Source organism: Mus caroli, chromosome 6 (assembly GCF_900094665.2).
Source record: "Mus caroli chromosome 6, CAROLI_EIJ_v1.1, whole genome shotgun sequence".
NCBI lineage: Eukaryota > Metazoa > Chordata > Mammalia > Rodentia > Muridae > Mus > Mus caroli.
In genome coordinates this window covers 46,733,977-46,754,644 of record NC_034575.1, presented here as the reverse complement: position 1 = coordinate 46,754,644, position 20,668 = coordinate 46,733,977, and the positions used below count along the sequence as shown (strand labels likewise).

General features: G+C 48.5%; 1 protein-coding gene and 1 long non-coding RNA gene across 2 annotated transcripts; one reads left to right on the top strand and one right to left on the bottom strand.

Annotated features, from left to right (window-relative positions):
• Positions 1-3,726: 3,726 nt before the first annotated feature.
• Positions 3,727-8,504, bottom strand: LOC110295564. Its single transcript, XR_002378097.1, has 2 exons — positions 8,430-8,504; positions 3,727-5,942 (listed from the first exon to the last, which is right to left on the bottom strand). It is a non-coding gene; the product is annotated as an uncharacterized LOC110295564 (long non-coding RNA).
• A 1,876-nt stretch (positions 8,505-10,380) lies between these two features.
• Positions 10,381-12,410, top strand: Hoxa13 (homeobox A13). Its single transcript, XM_021165784.1, has 2 exons — positions 10,381-11,396; positions 12,115-12,410. The coding sequence occupies exons 1-2, from the start codon at positions 10,481-10,483 to the stop codon at positions 12,357-12,359; spliced, it is 1,161 nt and encodes a 386-aa protein (XP_021021443.1). The 5' UTR covers positions 10,381-10,480; the 3' UTR covers positions 12,360-12,410.
• The last annotated feature ends 8,258 nt before the right edge of the window (positions 12,411-20,668 follow it).

Sequence of the window (20,668 nt, the reverse complement as noted above, 5' to 3'; positions counted from 1 at the left end):
GAGTTTTTAACTATTCTGTCTTAGTAGCCATTAAAAAAAAAATCACTTCGGTCATTAGCCCACCCTGGGTGTTCACCTCCGACTCCATTTCCTTAGTCTACTTTGGAGCTCTATGGGGTGGCCCCACTTTTGTCCTGCCCAAGCCTACGTGGAGGCAGGAGGTGAGGATAGAAGCCTAGGGCTGTGCCCCCAGACCTTGGACCGTGCAGTATCCGCTAGGAGAAGTCACAGGAAACGCATTTACCACCTGGACGACCTTGACTGCAGCCGATTAAAGTTTAATCCGAGGTGTGTGCTCAGCCTTGCCATGTTATTTAAACACATCAAAGGTCATAAAAAGATTCCAAAGGCGTGAGCAGGGCGACTCGGACCGGCAGGGAGCCAGCATTTGATTCTAGTTGACTTCTAGGCCTAGGATTTGGAGAGTAGGGTAACTAAAGGGCCAAAAGAATCAAAGGAAAACGTTTGCTTTCCCAGAGAAACTCCCGACTTCAAAATGTGGCAGGGGAAACCGAGTCTCAGACAAGGAGACAAACAGTGCTCTGTAATTCCGATTAACTTGGAAGACATCTAGTGGGGAAAGATCGCAATTGCAGTGACGTCCTCGGAGCATCCTCTGCTCCTGCCAACCCGGACAGCACTGCTGGACTGCTGTGCCAGTCTCTCAAGTGCAGTCCTTTATCCTGCCACATGCTTGCTCTTCTGTCTAAGATCCCAGAGTGCTGAGGAGCCGTTTCCACTCTGAGAGAAAAGACCCAGCTCCGAGGGGTCTTCTCTTCAGGCCGCGGTTCTAGTATCCAGTGATGGGTGTTTGTTGTCCAAGATTCCCATTCTGACCCAATTATTCTGGAAGTGCCTGATCCTGCTTTGGGAAAAAGTCCCACACACGTATGTGTGGCTACATAGTAGAGTGCCTTAAGGCAGGAGGTAGGAAAGACAGCTCACCAGCTTTAGATTGCAATCCACTAGGCAGCTAGCAGGCAGCAGGAGGTCAGCTTCCCAGGATGTTCAGGATGCATCACCAACTCATCTCCAAAAAGGAATCTTTAGACCTTCATCCATGTGGATATCCACGACATGCTAGCTACCGACTACAACGACCCCGTAGAAATAAGCTCCACCTACGGACTGTTTTCTCTCATTTTCCTTTCCCAGCCCTCCCTGGAACATTAAGGCCAATTCAGCAGTCTGCACACTTCCTCCCCTTGTGCTTAAGAGATGCTTATTGTAGCCTCTTGTTGAGCTGGCTTCACTGGCTTCCATAGAGTGAGGATGTGTTTATCCCCTGCAGCCTCCTGCCTGACTGCATTGGGGGTGGGGGGTCTCCATTTTTCTGGTACCACATCATCCTAGAACTGCCAGGGAAAGAGTAGCATCAGACTTTGTGATGAAAGGGGAGGGTGGTAGGGAAGGGGGCTGGAGAGATGGCTTAGTGGCTAAGAACATTTGTTGTTCTTGTGTTGTTGGTTTTGTTTTGTTTTTTTAAGAAGACCATGTTTGATTCCCAGCGCCCATACAGTGTCTCACTCTATATCCAGTGCACACACATGCATGCAGGCAAAATATTCATACACATAAAATAAAATAAAAAAATCTTTTAAAAACTAAAAAGAAAGACAAGAAACACTGCTCTACATTGCCTTCTAAGGTGTGAATCCCAGTACATTGTGGACCCATAATTGGAGTCCAGTGCGGGAATTTTCTGGAGGCAAAGGCTGCAAAGGACGAGGTGGCTGCTGGCACCAGCCCTCTGCTGGAAGGGCCTTGTCTGGTCTTGTTCACTGGCAGGACCAGGACTACATACACATGGCTTTGGGAAATGACCTGTCCTGTGTTTTCTATCAACTTACCTTCTCTACACCCATACACAATCCAACCTGGGCTTAGAAGTCCCTTGATTCTCAAATGAGGGTCGTTATTTTACTCCCCACTTCTTAAAAATAACAACAAATTAGAAATGATAGAGGAAACCATTCAGGTCAAAAATGCTTTACAATTTTTTTTCCACAAACACTAGCCAGTCCTCTTCACAGACCTGAAGTGTATTGACCAAAGATGGCAAAGTCTGTGGCTCTCTCCACTCCCACCCCATTCCATACCACCTATTGACTGGATGGAACTCCCCCCACCCCCAACCTAGGAAACTCCCTTAGGTCTCATTGAATCAGCTACAGATTACTGAAGCAGCTCTAGGTGGGGCGTGGGAGGCAGGACTGTAACTGAATTAGCCGGAGAATGGAACCCTGGGATCTGGATTGCAAAGGAACCCAGGATGCAAGGGCTAGGAGTAGCCCAAGTCCCACGCTGAGTTTAGATGGGCTAGTGTGCCTCTTGGAGACTTTCAGATCCCTCACCCCAACTTTGTGCCCTACATGAAAAGTCCCCTAACCTTGCCCAGCCCACTGGACTTCTAGCTGGATTCCACACAGAACGTGTCACCATCGCTACCACACATACTCCACACCGAGTCCTGTTTTTAGCACAAGCTGGAGGGACTTCTATTCCTGGGGTGACAAATGAGTTTGCTTGCTCTCAGTGACATCAAATTACTTTGCACCAGCCGAGGGTCCCATGACCCTACATAACCTCACATTAGATCCTAAAAATGTAAAAGAAATATGGCCTTTTAAAAAGTGGCTGAGAGCAAGTGATTGTTAGCAGGTTTGAGGGGCTGTCCCCAACTCAGCCACCGACTGGACTGACCGAAGCAGATCCCAGCTGGAATTCACACGCTTGGGCTCTCTATAGAGAAGCTCAATTTTGAATGTAACTCAGGGCCCTAATCAGGGTCTCAGAGTTCAAATTATTTTTGTGTAATTAGAGAAATCACAGGGAGGCTTGAAGCCTTGGCTGCGAAGTGGGACCTCAGTGGGTGGTGGGGGCAGTGGAGGAAGCATGCGGAGACAGCAGCAGAGCCAGCTTCTGAAGAGAGCCAGCTTCTGCAGGGAGGGGGCTTCCACTCACTTTAAAAACACAGGCAGTGCTTAGTTGTCGCAGCTTAAATGGTTTGTCAGGAATTCAAGCTTCACTGTCTCTCATTTTCCTTCCTCCTATCTCACCCTTCCTCTTTGTCTGTTAGTGGTTTTGCCCTGGTTTCCCCTCTTCCTCCGAATTTTTGATATTCTTAATTCTGCAGTCTCTGCCCTGACCTTGACCCAAGCGTTTACTCCTTTGGTGAACTCCATCTTAAGACCAGGAGACCCAGGACACCCACACCCTGGCAGCCTCTGTGTTCTAGGCCATGTAAGAGCAGATTTGTTAGAAGCCCTGGGCTGCAGTAAGGAAAGGAAAGCCTGAGGAATATTTCTAGGGCTTTCTGCCACACACTGTTACAACTGCTAGAAATTGACACAAAGTGTATGCAAATAAATTCTCTTGTATAACTTATACAACCCTTATGAGTTTAGCCAAATACCACTCTTCCACTGCCATGAAGAGTTATACATACTTACTATAAAAATAATTCCAGATATTTAGCAGCAAAGGGAAGGACAATTAAAAAATATCACGAACAACCCAGTACTCTGGCCATGGAAAGAGGTTGGAGTGGGTGGGGGTGGGTCTTATTCAGTCAGCAGCTGCTGGGCACAGAATTTGTCAAACTCAAAATTTTCTATAATTTGTTTTTGTCATTTCGGTTTATAAAGTCACCAAGACTTTTTAGTTAAATCAACTTCAGTGTTTCCTGGATTCATGCTCACTTTCAAATAGATCACTGAATTAATACAAACACGACATTCATGCTTTTACTCAGTATTTTACAAATCTCTTGTTGCAGCAGGAATATTTTAAAAGGCATACAGAGCTACATTTTTTTTTTCTAGAAAACCATGGTAACTTTGATATCAATTCAGTCCACCCTTTCTCCTCTTAGTTTAAGCATTAGAAATTTCTATGCGATGTCTATAGGGAAAGAGATGTTTTAAAATAGGAAATAAGCATTTGCTTAACGTGAAAATGTATCAAGTTAGGACATAGGGCATCCCCCACATCAATCTTAAACAAACAGAAATCTTCAGTGAAAGAAGAAGTTGATATAACCCTCCCCCGCATGTGTAATTTTTATAAAGAAGACACATACAATTTCAGATAAGATCCCAAATCTATTTTGCTCCAGGTTCCTTCTTGATGAAACCTTGGGCTCTTGATAGTCCTTACCTCAAACAACTCCAGTTCACCCCTTTCTCACAGTCTTGAAAATTCTCAAAACCTTCTATTGAGAATGAAGCAGTTCAATACCTCGGATTTAATTAAGCTTTAATTATCAAAAAAGGTATGCAAGATAAAATGATAATAAAGTCAAAGATAAACTGGATGTAGAGGGGCTTGCTACACCTTTATATGTATTGGGGGGGGAATATATTTTAAAGTGTAGTTGTTGTATTAGGCAAAGGCAGAAAACATGTTCCCTGTACAAAGCGGGAGGGAGTGGCCAACTGGGGAGTCCCTGGAATGGCCCACTTACTCATTTTCTGGAACAGAAAATGACCTTGTGCCGTTTTGTTTTGTTTTTCATTCTCTCCGACTTCCCGAAGCTTTCTTTTCTTTCCGGCCAGCTCCTACTCCCAGCCGAACCTAAGGTCGGGGGCTGATTAACGAAGCTTCCGTACCCAGCTACCCTCACCAAAGTGTAAATACCTATAAAAACTAATATCAAAAGTTTGTATTGAGCTGCTTCATTTCCCAGAGCATTGGGCCACGAAGGGATCCAGTCCCACAGACAAAGGACTGCAGCTGGAGCCTCCCTCACAAGCTCGGACAGCTCGGGGAGGGTCCAGAGATTCTAGGGGAGGCCATCTGAACCAGACAAATGCTGATGGACCGCTCACCTTCCACTGAAGACAGGTGTATTTACCGTATTTACAGACCCAGGAGGGAGGACCAGTGGTTGGAAAAAGCTGAATTGAACCAGAGGACAGGAAACTGGCCACCAGGCTGCTTTGACAAGGTGATTTTTTTTTCCCCTTAGGACTTGGCATAATGACTGTATTTCACTACGCTTGTGCCTGTGTATACATTTGATGTGTGAATCTGTGCGTGTGCGTATGAAGGCACACACATCGCTATGGTTACAGTATATAACGTGCCTGTAAAATCTGATTACACCTCAGTGTGTACTTGAAGGGGTCTTGAGTTTCCCCCTTTCTCCTTGCTAGTGAGTTTCCCTCCCTCTGTTGCTTTGTCTATTAAGAATTCACAGCCAGATGGGGAGTGTGCTTACGGAGGACCCCTATGGGCCCAGTTCTTCTGGCTCCACGCTGATTTCTCAGGGAGAAACACCGAGCCCAACAGCACCAGACTTAGACGCAAACCCCCTACTTCCTTCGAACGCTCTACACCATCTACGGTGTACTTGTTGATATAAAGCCCAGCGCTGGTTTCCTGTTTTGTTGCGGGCAGTGAGCATCAACCAGGTTGAGAAGGGGTCCTTTTCACACGGCAGCTGCAGGCGCCGGGTTGCCAGGAGGTACCCCATTCTTCCAGCATCCATCCCAGTGGCCCTGAACTCACTCCCAGAGTCCTGCAAGCTGGTGCCCTGGTCGGGATGCCTGCCACTAACTGTGGAAAGAAGCGTATTCCTTCAGGTTGAGCCTCTATTTACAGGAATTCGGTCCCTCTGCGTCCAACTCACATTAGGGTCCTTTAGGTGAAGTCTCAGTTTCCAGATGTGGTGAAGGACAGCGCAGTGACGCCATTAGAACACGGAGAGAGCTCTCGGCACCATCTAAATCACTCGGTAGAAGGGATCTCAGGCAGCGGGGTAGGGGGTGCTGCTCCCCAGAGCCTGAAACCTGCTGCTAGTGCTTCTAAAACGGGGGAGGGGTGCGGGCGGAGGTGCCTTCTCCCTTCTTTGAGACTCGGTAAGAAACAGAGAGTGATGCAGTTGGAGTTCTCTCTGCTATCTCTTACCGATGGCTGGCTCCAGGCTGGTTCCGTTGTACCTGCTCCAATCCAGCAGGCAGTGAATGGGTCACTTATCCAATAATTTGCCCTCCTCAAAGTCCGTCTTGGGGTGATCTTAGAGGCAAGGTCTGTGGCTTTCTTTCTTGATTTCCCACCTCCACATCAATGTGGGTCACCATAGTACAGAGCGACTGACTACCCATGTTCCAAAATTATCCCCACAACACGAAATGTTTCCTTCACTCCATTACTGCTTCACTATAGAACAAGAACCTCAAATGAGTCATATGACATTCTCCTGTGCTCTGGCCAGCCCAGAATCCCGGACACCCACCTCATACACACACACACACACACACACACACACACACACACACACACACACCAAAAAAGGGCCACTGCTTTCACCCTGGTGCATACAGGATTGAGGTCCCTCAGAAACTCAACTTCCCACTTGTTCCATTCCTAAATGGTCTACTGGTAAGGATTCTGGCTTTGAGAATTTATCCTTTCTCTCTCCCCGAGTCTGCTCAATTGCCTGCTCCTTTCTGATCTTTCTTGCTTTGCCATTATCTCTTTGCCCCCCCCCCTGCGCTAGCCAGCCTGGGGTGGAATCAGAGGGTAAGGTGTCCTGCAAATCCAGCCCATAAAGCTGCTTGGATACATTAGAAACACATGAATATCCCGAAATACAAAGTGTCTTAAAACCAGCCATGGACTGTTTATCCTAATACAAGATCAATGCAAAGAAGTAGTTCCAGAGAATGGTGCTGACAGCCTCTTCCGAGTTAAAATGAGGGCAGGTAAATTTAATTTGCTAATGAAAATCAAATCCGACCAAACCTCCTGTTGGGTTCCCTTTGTCCTTTTCTTCTCCAACCCTAGGAGTCTGGGGTCTAGGAGCCCAGGGTCCTGTAATCCTGGTTGGTCAGGAGTCCTCTATCAAGAAAAAAAAATGCAGCTAAAGTCTCAGGTGAGATGCAAGAGGGCTGTCAGAGCCCACGGACCCAGGTTTGCACTAGTAAAACCAAGAGCTTGAGAAAACCTATGGAAGCCCCTTGAACAAAGGCTGAGCTGTAGCCATGCTGCCCTTGAAGGCCTTCACTGAGAAATCTGCGTGCATCAGACAAAACTTGGGCATCAGTGGAGAGTTCTCTAGCTTCCACCCCAGCCTGGCTCTTGGCTCCAGAGCTCCTATGGCCACTATTGTCTGAAGGTGACCGTGAATGCTCTGACTTCTCTTCCCTAAGCCATGGAGAACCAGGTTAAGTTATTGGTGTTTTTCTGCAAGAAGAACCCCAAGCCTGGAGACAAAAAGAGCTCAGAAAGTCAGGCCCTGCCAGCTGGACAGACACACAAATTTTCCCTGTGCCTTTGGTAAATGAGGAAGAACACTGGATGAGACTGCTGGCTTTTTAAGAGTCAGGCTTCATCCTCCAGCCTTTCTTTTCCCACACCGAGCTGGTCTGGTACAGCCTGGAGCATGGTATAAGAAAGCATTAATGACTCTCTTCCCTCCCTCTTTGAAAGACTGAGGAGTTGCTGTTCTACAGTGAGTAGAATTTCTAGAAAGCCTTGCCCCAAATTATTCCCAGAATTCATTCTAATTTGAGAAACCATTTCCAACGATGCCTACAGCTCAATAACTAGCAGGACATGCAGATAGTTTAAAACAGCGAAGAAGCAACCCGGGAAAGGGAGGAGGAGCCAGATATGCTACTATGCCCCTGATACAAGCCTAGTAGAAAATCCACATCAATGTATGAGAGTTAAGACAGAGGGAGAACAAGGATGCTACTTTCTCTAAATAATTCTGTCTTGGGTTTTTTTCTCTCTCTCTATTAAATTGATAAGAAAATATAAACTTCAGTAATTCACATTCCAAGTCCTTCCGCGACAGGGATACCACGTGTAGGAAGCAAAGCCCAGTGAATTCAAAGATGCAGCCCAAAGCCTCCCCGCGGCTTCGTTCTTCCCAGACAAACCTGCTTCTGATTCCTCTGCGGGAAAAAGATGAGTTCCTTTCTCACCATTTTTGGAGCCGGAGGGACCCAGCGGACTTTGGCAGTCTGTAAAGCTGAGGCCCTTCCCCTGAGTGCAGGGCTCCCGGCTCCAGTGAACTGAGGGGGAGGAAAGAACGTGGAGCTGGTCTTGGCTGCTGTGTGGACCAGCAGTACAGCCACTGCCAGAGGTGAACTGGCATAGGCATCGGCTGGTGGAGCCTTCCTGAGCTGTGTTTTCGTTTTTTCCGAACCTAGCTGGAAAACTTCGGAGGCTCAGAAACCCAGCTAAGAGCAGGGCGGCCGACAGAAAAGTCTGTAAACACCGCCCCCAAAACTCTACAAAGAGAGAAAAAAAATGATGCTGAGAAACCAAACAGAGCCAGAAGCCAGGTTGCAAAGGATGGGGGAATTGAGAGCGAGGGGAGGTAGGCAGTCGGCTCTGTCTCTGGGCTTTCATTGTAGTTTCTCACGCTGACTAGACAGCAACTTTCAACTTGACCTTGGCCTCCAGCCGTGTCTGACCTGTATGTAAACTGCCCTCTCCGAGAATTGGTGCCTGGAACCGTACTTCGTCTCTTTGTCACTGTTGAGTTTTACAATGCCACTTAGAGGGAGGAAGGAGTGGGGGGACGGATGAAAAGGGCTCCAAAGTAACCAGAAATCAAGTCTTCACAGAGGTTGGTTCCTTAGTCTGCAAATGGTCAGGCTGTAAGAAGGTAAACTCGGGGCAAATCAATATTTACCCAGGACCGCTAAATTCAGGAGAGAAAGGACTCCCTGGGTGTGGGGGAGAATTGGGTGTGGGGATCAGGGAAGGTTTTATTGGGCGACACTTAACATTAGTCAGAACAAACCCAGGATCCCGGCAGATAAAAGCCTGAGCCTCGCCTTACTGCTCCCAATCTTGCCAGAAGCCCAGGGGGCTTACAGAGCAGCAGATGAATTGGGTGGTATGTCTGATGCTCTAGCTTAGGGCTAAGTCTACAAGCTAGGACTAGAGGACAGGTCCAAGCCTGGCTGCCTACCAGAGCATTTGAGCAAAGATAGTACAGAACTCTTCCCAGCCTATATTTCCCAGAATGCACCCACTTTCACTTTGACCATTTGTTCCCCTCTGGATGTCTGACCAGTTCACATTTGCACAACCAGAAATGGATGTAGTCCTAAGGAGGCAGGGTCCCCAGAATCCTTTACCAAAACACTGCACCCAAACGTGGCTCTCCAGATACAAACACCCGACCAAGCTCCAGGTACAGAGGAACTCATCAGCTGGTTCTCAGGCACCTTGAACCCACTACAGGCTGAGCCCCTATTAGGAGAAAAACCATGAAAGGATCCCAAAGAGCCTTTTTCTCTTTCCCCAAAACGGAATGCAACAGTGGATTTCCAGGTGTCTGAAATGTCCAACTCAGGATCTATGGAGTGACTTGTAGGAAGTCCCAGAACCGTGGCTGGAGTTCCAGCCAGCAGCCCAGCTGGGGCCTGTTCCTCTTAAACCCCTTCAGGAAAAGGCAGCCAGACTCCTGAGACAGGAGCGTGAGTGAATGGTGCTTTCTTCATCTGAAATCCTCTGCGGACCAGAAAGAATAGCTGCTGCATCGGAATGAATAGCGAGCTGTATATACAAGTTGGACAATGTGGCAGTATGCCTTTCTCTCTCTCTCTCTCTCTCTCTCTCTCTCTCTCTCTCTCTCTCTCTCTCTCTGTGTGTGTGTGTGTGTGCGCGCGCGCGCGCGCGCGCGCGAATATTTGCACTCGCGTGTGTGATGGGGGTAGGAGATACAATTAGTTGTTCTGATCTTCTGAGTCCGTAGGCCTAATTGAAATTGTCCTCTAGAGCCTGAGAACAGGGAAGGGAGCTCCCAAATGCAGCCCAAGCTTCCCAGAGAAATGTCCTGGGACCCTTGCTCCAGACTTCTCCTGGAACCAACAGGAAACAAACGCCCTTGTTCCCCAGGGGTGGGGGGAGTGCAATCTCGGCCAGGCGAAAGCTCCCACATCCTTGGGAGGGTCTAGCTGCAGAAAGATGTATCCATCCCTGGAAAGAAAACAGCCCCAGAGGTCCCTAAAACATGCCAGGACATCCTGGGCCAGTCCAAGGCCAAGGCAAACCCTCATTCCTGGCCACTGGAGAATTTACCTGACTTGTCCCCACGACCTCAGGTCGCACCCCAACCGCAGCCGCTCACGGCCCCTCCCAACCTCCGCGCGAAACCCGGGAAGGAATCGGGGTCCCTGTGTTCCCAGCCCCACCCGCCCTAGTCCCACCCCCACCCCCCGCCTCCTCCGTGGGTGACTGCTGCGCGGCCGCGCGGCGGGAGCTAGAGCTGGCGCAGAGGACCGCGCGGGCGGCGGCGGGGACGGCGGGCCCAGCGAGGAGCCGAGCCGGAGCCTCCCGCTTTGCATACGCCGGGGGCGGGCCGGGGGCGGGCCAATGGGCGGCCGCCTGGCGCGACCCCGCAGGGCGCGACCCGCCCCCCTCGCTCGGGCCCCGGCCCCGCGCGCCGCGCTCTTCACTTCTTGGGGGCTTTTTAAAACAGCGCCACTGGGGTCTTCTCCATGCGGCTCGGGCTATGACAGCCTCCGTGCTCCTCCACCCCCGCTGGATCGAGCCCACCGTCATGTTTCTCTACGACAACGGCGGCGGCCTGGTGGCCGACGAGCTCAACAAGAACATGGAAGGGGCGGCGGCGGCGGCAGCGGCGGCGGCCGCGGCGGCGGCGGCGGGAGCTGGGGGCGGGGGCTTCCCCCACCCGGCTGCCGCGGCCGCGGGGGGCAACTTCTCGGTGGCCGCAGCGGCCGCCGCCGCCGCCGCCGCCGCGGCTAACCAGTGCCGCAACCTGATGGCGCATCCCGCACCCCTGGCGCCGGGCGCCGCGGCCGCGTACAGCAGCGCCCCGGGGGAGGCGCCCCCGTCCGCCGCCGCCGCCGCCGCTGCCGCCGCTGCTGCCGCCGCCGCCGCGGCTGCCGCGTCGTCGTCGGGAGGGCCCGGGCCGGCGGGGCCGGCGGGTGCCGAGGCCGCCAAGCAGTGCAGTCCCTGCTCGGCGGCGGCACAGAGCTCGTCGGGGCCCGCGGCGCTGCCCTACGGCTACTTCGGCAGCGGCTACTACCCGTGCGCCCGCATGGGCCCGCACCCCAACGCCATCAAGTCGTGCGCGCAGCCTGCTTCGGCCGCCGCCGCCTTCGCCGACAAGTACATGGACACCGCCGGCCCCGCGGCCGAGGAGTTCAGCTCCCGCGCCAAGGAGTTTGCTTTCTACCATCAGGGCTACGCAGCCGGGCCTTACCACCACCACCAGCCCGTGCCCGGCTACCTGGATATGCCAGTAGTTCCGGGGCTCGGGGGTCCTGGCGAGTCGCGCCACGAGCCTCTGGGGCTTCCCATGGAAAGCTATCAGCCCTGGGCTCTGCCCAACGGCTGGAACGGCCAAATGTACTGCCCCAAAGAGCAGACGCAGCCTCCCCACCTCTGGAAGTCCACTCTGCCCGGTAAATGGCGCCCCCTTTCCAGCCCGGGTCTTCCAGCTTTTCAGCTTCTCCTCGGCTCGTGCCCCAGGGTCACTCGGGTCCCCCCCCCCGCCCCCCGCATTCTCCCTGGCCTGGCTTGCCTTAGCAATTCTGCACCCCTGGGAGCCTGGCCCCGGCTGGCTGGCGCTGTCCGTCCGCCCTGCCCTAAGTCGAGCCGCCCCCCCCCCGCCCTCCTTCGGTAAAGGGTAGCTGGGAGGAAGCTTGTGGGTTCCAACTCTGGCAGCCCCTTTCTCTCTGGGTGCCCCACCCTCCCAAGCCCTTGACATTGACTCCAAGATGGGAAATAGACTCGATTTTGAGCTCACCAAATTGTCCCTGATGGTTCTCTGAAAAAAAAGGCTTCGTTGGAGAAGCATAGAATGTTGGGACTTGGGGCAAGCTGAGAGGAGCCGAGCTCTACAGAAGTGTTGTACCCTGTTGAGTGCTAAGGTGTGGACCGCTGTACATGCAGGATGACCCGATTGGGGTGGTCACTGGAACTCTGGGCGATTTCATTTCAATACACAACTAGCCATACCCCTCTACTAACGCTCCAGGCTTTGGCAGAAGGCTAGATTGTACAGCATTCGTGGCAAAGAGCAATCAGGCATTGCAAGGCCGGCAGTTCACATTGAGTTGTCGCCTGTGTTCTGGCTCAGGTCGGCTCCCAGAGTAACTTGCCTTCTTCCTTATCTTACAGACGTCGTCTCCCATCCTTCAGACGCCAGCTCCTATAGGAGGGGGAGAAAGAAGCGCGTGCCTTACACTAAGGTGCAGTTGAAAGAACTCGAACGGGAATACGCTACGAACAAATTCATTACCAAGGACAAACGGAGGAGGATATCAGCCACGACGAACCTCTCTGAGAGGCAGGTCACAATCTGGTTCCAGAACAGGAGGGTCAAAGAGAAAAAAGTCATCAATAAACTCAAGACCACTAGTTAATGGATTAAAAGGTGGAGCAGAGGGCAGCTTGAAGAAACGCTTAAGGATTTGTTTCTTTGCCCAGATAATAATAATGCATAATAATAACTGAAGAATTGGATAGAGAGACGCTGACGTTTGCTCTCCTAAGGGGACTCTCTCTTCAGTGGAATCTACAATTAAAACAAAACCTTAAGAAATGGTAAAGACTGCCAGGTCTCCCGACAACCCCACCAGACCGTTAAGTGACAAACTCTAGAGTCAACTCATCAGCCCCTGAAACACACAATTTCAGATAAATTATGAATTTACTCAAATCTTGTAAGTATTTATGTGACCATTCTATTTTAGGACACTGTGTTAGATGGTAATCTGAAAACTGGTTACAGAAACAAAGGCTGTTTCCACGCCGCTGGTCCAGCACCTGCCCCTTTGCATGTTAAGTGCCTGCTCAGGTAAACCTTATTGAAATCCCTGCCATTGTTCCTTCTGGAAATGTTTCAGGTAGAGGCTTAGAAGGGGGAAAGGCACTGAATTGTTTATTTGAACTATTGCTAAAAAGGGAGACTAGACGAGAGAGAATGTTCATCCAAGGGTCTATTGTTTTGATAGTAAATCTGGCCAGCTAAACCCTTGAGGCTACAAGAGAACCCTGGGTGGGTAAAGAACTTCTGGAAATACCTTTCAATTGCTTACAACAAACATGGTGGATTAACCAACACTGTCAAGAGATTTTTCCCACAGGATTTGTTGTAATTTTTGAAGTGTTTAAATCTCACCAAATAATATGAAGAATTCACTTTATGCCCCATCTCCTGGAAGGTTCCACCCTAGTGTGGATTTCTCCTAAAACATACTCTTTCTTTAAAAAAATTTTTAATTGGCATTTTCCAATACTTGTTAAACATTTTTGCTAGAGACATCATTTTCTTTTTTTACTTAGAAAAAAAAACACCTCAAAATGAAAACCCGTTCTCCAAAAATATTTAGATGTCTACATTCTATATTTTAATTTACTAAAGGATTAGTATTTTTTTTTCTTGTTTACTGTGTTAGGAGACTGCAGTAGAAAGTTTAGGGACTCATCGTCACAGCACATTTTAAATCAAGCAGTAATTTCATTTCACACATTCGTTCTGTTTATATTCACTGTAAATGCTATCTTGTAAATAAAGACATTCAGCACACTGTGAAAATGTATTTGTGCACCTGCTTTTTAAATACTTCCACTAAAAATGAAAAATTAGATCTGTAGATAGTGGTATTAACTCTGTTAATGAAATAATCACTGCCATTAAAATCTGAAGAGACACTCTGGGTTACTTTTCTACGCGGAACTTGAACTGCACAAAAACTAAACAAGCAGGTTTGTTTTACACAAGCCAAGGACCAGTCTTTTATTATTATTATTATTGTTCAGGTTTTTCTAAATTTTTTTATGAGAAGAGGAAAAAAATCTCACATAACTAAAAGCTCACAATTGAAAAGGTTTCAAGGAGATGAAAGTGTTAGGTGTTCTGAGAGGGAGAGAAAGGGAAGGAGGGAGAGATAGAGGAGGTTCCCAGGCTCCCTGTGGCAAATGAAAACCAGTTGTTGAGTATCAGCAATGCCTAGACTGTCGTATTTTAAAATCTGCTCTTAAGTCTGCATGTGACTGAAAGGACAGGTTTTTGGTATTTGTTGAAATGACAGGACTAGGAAAGGCCTTAAACCTTGACCTTGACGAAAAAAGACAATTTGTGACCTTGACTTTTGACAGCTCATGAATTGGCCTCAGCCAGATTCATAGATCAAGGGCGCCACCTTGTGTTGACAAGCTTCCTTGACATTCTTCAGCTTCAAGGGAACTGAGCTCTGACTTGACTTGTTTTAAAGGTTTAGTAGTCATATTTTTTTTTTTTGCTCAAAAAGGAGAATATTTGAATATATGTAAATTATACTTGTGCTTGTATATATGTGAATATATAATATATGTTTATACATGTATTTGCATATCAGTGTCTGTGTGCTTGTGTACATAATTGTAGAATTTGTACAGATATTATTAATTGCTGACGAGTGAAGATACTGTAATTTAAGCCGATTTCTAGACTTGGGGTACAAAATGCTCCTTATGTGGTGAATTTTGCTTCCTTTCTTTAATGGCCAACTTTAATCTGTGCTCACAGCGGCTCGCCGTGCATCAGATTTCTACAGATCTGTTTTAAAGCTGTACATGTTTGTTACAGTCCAAGAGGTGTTCTTAAATAACCGTTCACTCCCAGCCCTCACCCTCCAAGGTGGTCTGTGACCTTAATTAGAATTATCTGGGAATCTTTACGGCAAGTTAAAAAGTCTCACATACCTTCCTAAGTCTAGAGTTCTAGAGTTACATTTCAGAAATTCAAAGCAACCCACCTCTCTAAAAAGTCAGTAGGAGAACTTAAATATTCCATCTACAAAATGATCACAATACGGACACGGAAGAAAACTATTCTAGACAGCTCAAAGCTGATTGTTGCCCCATAATGCTGTGCAATCTTATACTGATACTTGCGCACCATTTGTTTTGTAGAAGAAATAAATATACCACTGTCAAAACTATATTAACAATCAGTATTATAGCTATTGTTTATTGGCCCCCAACAGCACAGGAGATATTGTGTTCAGAGTCATAAATAATACAGTATGTTTATGTATTTAATATACAAGTGGGATAATGTGGGGTTTTGTTTTTGTTTTTTTTTGTTTTTGCCAAACCCTTTGTGCGCGCACACACACACACACACACATTAAAATGTTGAAGGAACCAGTAGCTTTGGAATTTGGGTTTTCAGCTGCAGGTTAATTTTACCTTTATGTCAGGAGACAATAACAGTGAATGGGAGACCTGAATTTATCATTTGCTGGAAAATATTGGCTTGTTACAATCCCAGATAATGAAAACATGTCCCGCCTTTCTTGAAGACTTACAAAGACTTGAAAACAAGAGCTTCTTTATGTCTTTCTAGATGAAGAATTATGGGGGAAAAAATATAAAGCTGCTTAAACAAAAACACGGCCCTGAAAAATACATGTCAGATGATCTTGTAAAGTGTAATCTTTTTGCTACCCTGAGGATTGCCAACCATCTGTGGAAACACACGAAGATAACTGCTTGAGACTCCGCACCCAGCACCTTGTGTTACAGCATCATTTCCGAATGAACTACCATCCAGCAACATTAATGACGTCTCCAAAATATTTAAAGTGTTGGAAATTCCCCTCCAAGTTGGTTCAAACACTGTTTGTGAACTGCTCTGAATAGGGCTCTTCTGGAGATAGGAGATATGTTTCTTTAGACGTAAGACATCTTCTGAACCTACGGCCTAGGGAAGAGCTAACAGCAGCTCTGCAGATGGAATACTGCCCCTTTGGAAAGTCACCACTACTGCAGTTCTAGGTAAAGCCTCTCTCTCTCTCTCTCTCTCTCTCTCTCTCTCTCTCTCTCTCTCTCTCTCTCTCTCTCCCCAGAAGATGTGAGGGTGCCCCTCCCTTTAGTTCTGACATGGTTATGGCGTGGATTGACAGATTAGTTGAGGTGGTTATGGATTGTAATCACTTCTTAGATATTTTTATTTTTTCATTTTATTATTGTTGTTGATGGTGGTGTTTTGTTTTGTTTTCTAAGATACACTTTCTTTGTCCTGGAACTCACTCTGTAGACCAGGATGGTCTCGAACTCAGAAATTCACCTGCCTGGTCTCCAGAGTGCTGGGGTTAATGGAATATGCTACCATGACTGGAGACTTCTTCATTTTTAAATAGTAACCAGCCTAAAACTTTTCGAACAAGACAGTCAGGAGAACTTTGGCCTCCTCTTGAAAAACAAAACAAAAAAAAAACAACAAAAACTCCTAAAAGCACAGGAATAATAATGCAGACACTGATCCATGAATAATGATGTTGAAAATCTCATTCAAGTATTTTTTTCTAAAAAGGAAACTTCCTGAATAAAAATTATAAACATGGAACTTGAAAAAAACGACCTTTTCCATCTGCTCCCAATACTGTCAGATTTATTAAGTAACTTTAAGTGGACGGTTGTAAAACGTCACTATGCATTTCACTAAGTATTTACGCCTGATGCCGAACTGAGGCCAATGTTTGTTGTTGTTTTTTTTTTTTAATTAACGTATGATTTCAAAATCAAACGAACTTAGAGACAAAGGGGGAAGATATCATTTAAAAATACTCAACTTAATTTAAATGTTTAGAGATTCCCCGGAAGGCAGTGAAATTCAGCTGAGTATTAAGTATTTGTATACGAATAATAGCCAGATCATAGATAAGTACAGAGTGCTCGATGCTGAGTGTTTGGGTGAGTGAAGGTGCAGCATCTAGCTTCCTCTCAGCGAATCCCTGGGGTTAGGAGCTGTGAGGAACGTTGCCCTGGAGCACTAATCTCCTTATGGGGGTCCATAGGCGCCCTTCTGGGCTTGTGAACCTCGACTGAAGAGACTCTAGGGGGTTGCTGATTTATGTGCATTCCTTTAAACTTGATCGATGCATAGCAGCAGCCCGAGACCTGGAGAATCAGAGAACTGTGCAGTGAGTTGCTTGCATCCCATTTTTCATAAGCAAAGATGCGCCCTATCTAAAAGGCCCGGCGAGATTTATGCCTGCCTGGGTTTTAGACAGGCACGCTAATTAAGTTTTCATCTGCATGGCCGCCGGGTAAATAAAATCGGGCTTCGTTCTTTATGAAAATTACTACTCAGTCCTCACGCATCTACCGAGAGCCGACGAATGCCTGAGAGGTGCCTGCTATGTAAAATATTATTATAAAAGAAAGGTGATGCTTGCGCAGAAAAATTCCAACAAGAAAGCAGCCAAGGCCTTGCCACAGTCCATTTCGTTTCTATCCGGCTCTGCTGCAGAACTGAACCCACGCGGCAGAAATAATTTCACCGGTGTCTAAGATTTTTAAACTTCTGTGAGCCGTCGAGAGGCGAGGGCCTACCCCACCAGTGCAAGGGTGTTGGCAAGTGAGAGCAACGTAGCCGTGGACTCAGAGGGCTGTCGGGTGTCGCGCCTGTTGGGGACAGGACACCCCTGCTCAAGATGGAGGCCCGGAATTTGCCCTGGCCCACCCGGCTCCGACGGCACGAGGGCGGCAGACAGAAGAGCCTCAGGATCGCGGCGGAGGTCGCTGTGATGTGATCAGCAGCTCGTGCTACGTGGACACAGGATGGCCGCGGACACGCGCTGTGAGCCGCCCGGAGTCTCGGGCTGACGTCACCGCGGGCCTCGCAGGCCTCCCCGGGCTCCAGGCATTATTTGCTGAGAACCGGCGACCGAGGCGAAGGTTTTGTGAGGGTGCCCCCTTCTCCGCCCCGCCCCTCTGTCCCCAGGAGAATAATCGGGTATTTAATCTCTCCTGGCCTTAATTCCTGGCTGCGTGGAAGGTGGTTTTGCAACGGGAAATAAAACTTGACAGGAGCATTTTCTGGAAAAGAGGTTTTTGAGACTGGCTGAAAAGACATCGCGATTTGCTGTCCCCAACACTTAAATCTTGGGAGCCTGGAGCTGAGCGAAAGGAAGCCAGGAGAGCCAGGAACAGGCTCCACCTGGGCAGGGAAGCAGCCTCGGGACGCGTGGTCCCCGAGCATCTGCCGCCTGAAGTCTGAGGACAGGACCCGGCGCGCCGGAGCTTAGCACCGCCCGGGGCCTGCCTGGCACCGTGAAACACCCAGGGCCTGGCCGAGAGCAGCTGGAATCTAGGACAAGAAGAGAGCCTTGAGAAGCCCGGTGTAGCCCTGACTTCTGCCCTGGGGAGGGGGGATAGGTAGGTGGCGAAAGCCTGCTTGGGGCTTTATTTCTTGGCCAAGAGCCCGTGGTCCCGCACGGAAACACGAGGGGGAATGGAGGTGACGCCAGGCGTGCGTGGATTGTCTGCTATTGGGTGGCAGAGGCTGGAAACAGCCGAGGTTGGAGACAGCCGAGTCCTCCTCCCGTTCTTCGCTCTTTCCACCATAAAGGTCAAGTCCTCGGCGCCACCGCCTTCTTCACGGTCAGGGCCGCCTGAGAAAGAAGCCGCCACGACTACAGAAAAGCACAGGACACGTAATTGGCCAGGCCATCACTCTTGTTGCAAGCGTGCCCTGGCCTTGGTAGCCTGAGCCTGAGCACCGGACAAGAATCTTTCTTACTTTTCAATTCCCTTTATCCCCGTCCACCTTTGAAAGAAGGGAGTCTTTGAAGCTAGGGATAGCCCAAGCTATGTATGCCTTTATAATGGAAAGGCAGAAACTGCCCCTGCACGGGAGATTTCTGAGCCCGCGGGGACTTATTCAGAGCAAGAGTGCGTTTCTACACGTCCAGAATAGACGTTAGCTGAATTGAAGTTCTGGCCGGATAGGAGCAGCGGCTCCGCCGGCCTGGCGGCTGGGATTCGGATATGAAAATAAAGATCCTGCTGGGGTCATCCAGTCCAGACTGGATTTTTCAGGTCTTTGGTGAGACTCTTAATGCCCTTCTACCTAAATCTACTTTAAAGGAGGTGAACAATGTAAAATTTTAAAGGGGATGCCAATGTAAAACCCCTTGATTCCTGCCGCCTCTCCCCCAACCCCTCATTGTACTCCACGGGACAGAGAATTTCTCTATGTCTGCCAGCAGCGGGTCAGAGCATCAGGCCTAGCAGTAAACACATACCTTAAGACTAGTGAGCCACTGGCTCTAACACTCAAAGTGAACCAAAAGAAACTTGCCAATTATCATTTCCTTTTTCAACTGGGGGGGGGGAGCTGGGCTTCTCCCCCCAAGAGCTGTGGTAAGGAGACACAGCAGGAAGGGCAGCACGGAATCCAGAATTGCCTGGCAAGGTGAATGGGGGGGGGGGCTCCTAGGACGGGGATCTTCCTGTAGTCTTGGAGAGACATTGAGGCACTTCTTTGATTTCTAATGTAGGCTGCCACCAGCGGTGAGCAGAGGTGAGGCTCTTCTAGGAGACATTTGTAATTTAGGGCCCTGGGGCTGTCTTCAGAGACTCAGCTTAGGGACGGAACCCAAAGACCAGGGACAACCGTCTGGCTGTGCTCCTTTGTCCTCTTTGTGAGTGAAGACACACACGCAGCTGAGGAGACCACCCCACCCCCCTCTTAGGCTGAAGCTGCTGTGGGGAATGAGAGGATATAAAAAATATACGAAGGTAGCTATTGGGAACTGAGGTTTCACTGTTCAAAGTTTTCCTCACCCTACTCCAACCCACTCTATAGGGAAAAAAAATCAAATCTTCTCTAATGAGTCAGCAACCATAAACATAAAAATAGTTCTCAAGTAACCCCTCCCTCCTCCCGTCAACTTGAAACTCACCAAACTAAATGATAACCAGATTGTTTAGGCCATGGAGGCCCTAAGCTGAGCTCTCCTGCTCTACCCTCTGATGGCCAGAAGGATATGGGCTTGCTCAAATGTCTAGGGGCAAGGGATAGTTATTGGACCCACTAGTCAGGCTAAGAATCAACTGTTGAGGTCAAGTTCAAGGTATTATTACCTGTTCTCTTGAGGTAGAGAGCAGGTAGGCCAGCTCAGGAGAGGGTTGGTTCCTTGACATATATATACAAATTAACCCCTGTCTCCACCTACTAGGGATAAGGGGATCCCCTGATATTTTACCCAAGTATAAAGTGATGGATTGGACATTATCTGCCAGTAAGCAAATCTCGGAAGATTCCATGCAATCCCTCTCCTTGGCTCGCCACTGTGGAGGAAAGGCATAGTGCAAAGACACCTCCTACTTTGAAGGAGAAAGTACCTAAATGGAGGTCAGGCCTCCAGTCCGTCCCGGGGAGACTTCTGATTTTGTAGTTACCTCACCAATGACCCTCACTAGTCAGTTCTCACGCCTAGGTACAATATGACACTAAAGTGTTCAGTTCAGCTTTATAAACACAATGCAATATTTTGGGACAGAGGAAAGTAAGGCTAGGGACAGCAGAAAGAGGCAAAATATTTATGGTGCTTTAATCAATCCACTGAAAAGCAACTCTAGTTGATTGAGAGCAAGACTTGATCAGTCTGGTGGGTCCAACCCATCCCACGTTAGCTACTTGTGGTTCCTCAGAGTGGAATAGGAACAGGTGGGCTCAGAAAAAGAACAAGTGTTCCTGGGGGGGGGCGGAAGAAGGAGGAAGAAGAGGGGGAGGAGGCAGAGGAGGAGGAGGCAGAGGAGGAATGTAGTATTCATTGAAAAAGGTAAGAAATCCAGTTCAGATCTCTGGTGAAGACCTCTTTCTTTAAACCTGTGGAGTAGTTTCCTGCCAGGGAACACATCAGCTCTTGCTGAATCAAGGAGAGACATCAGAAAA

Excerpts from the sequence above, each read along its gene's own strand:
- Hoxa13 (XM_021165784.1), top strand. The coding sequence starts at position 10,481 with ATGACAGCCTCCGTGCTCCTCCACCCCCGCTGGATCGAGCCCACCGTC. Across the intron at positions 11,397-12,114 it reads CTGGAAGTCCACTCTGCCCG|ACGTCGTCTCCCATCCTTCA; the intron begins GTAAATGGCGCC and ends CTTATCTTACAG.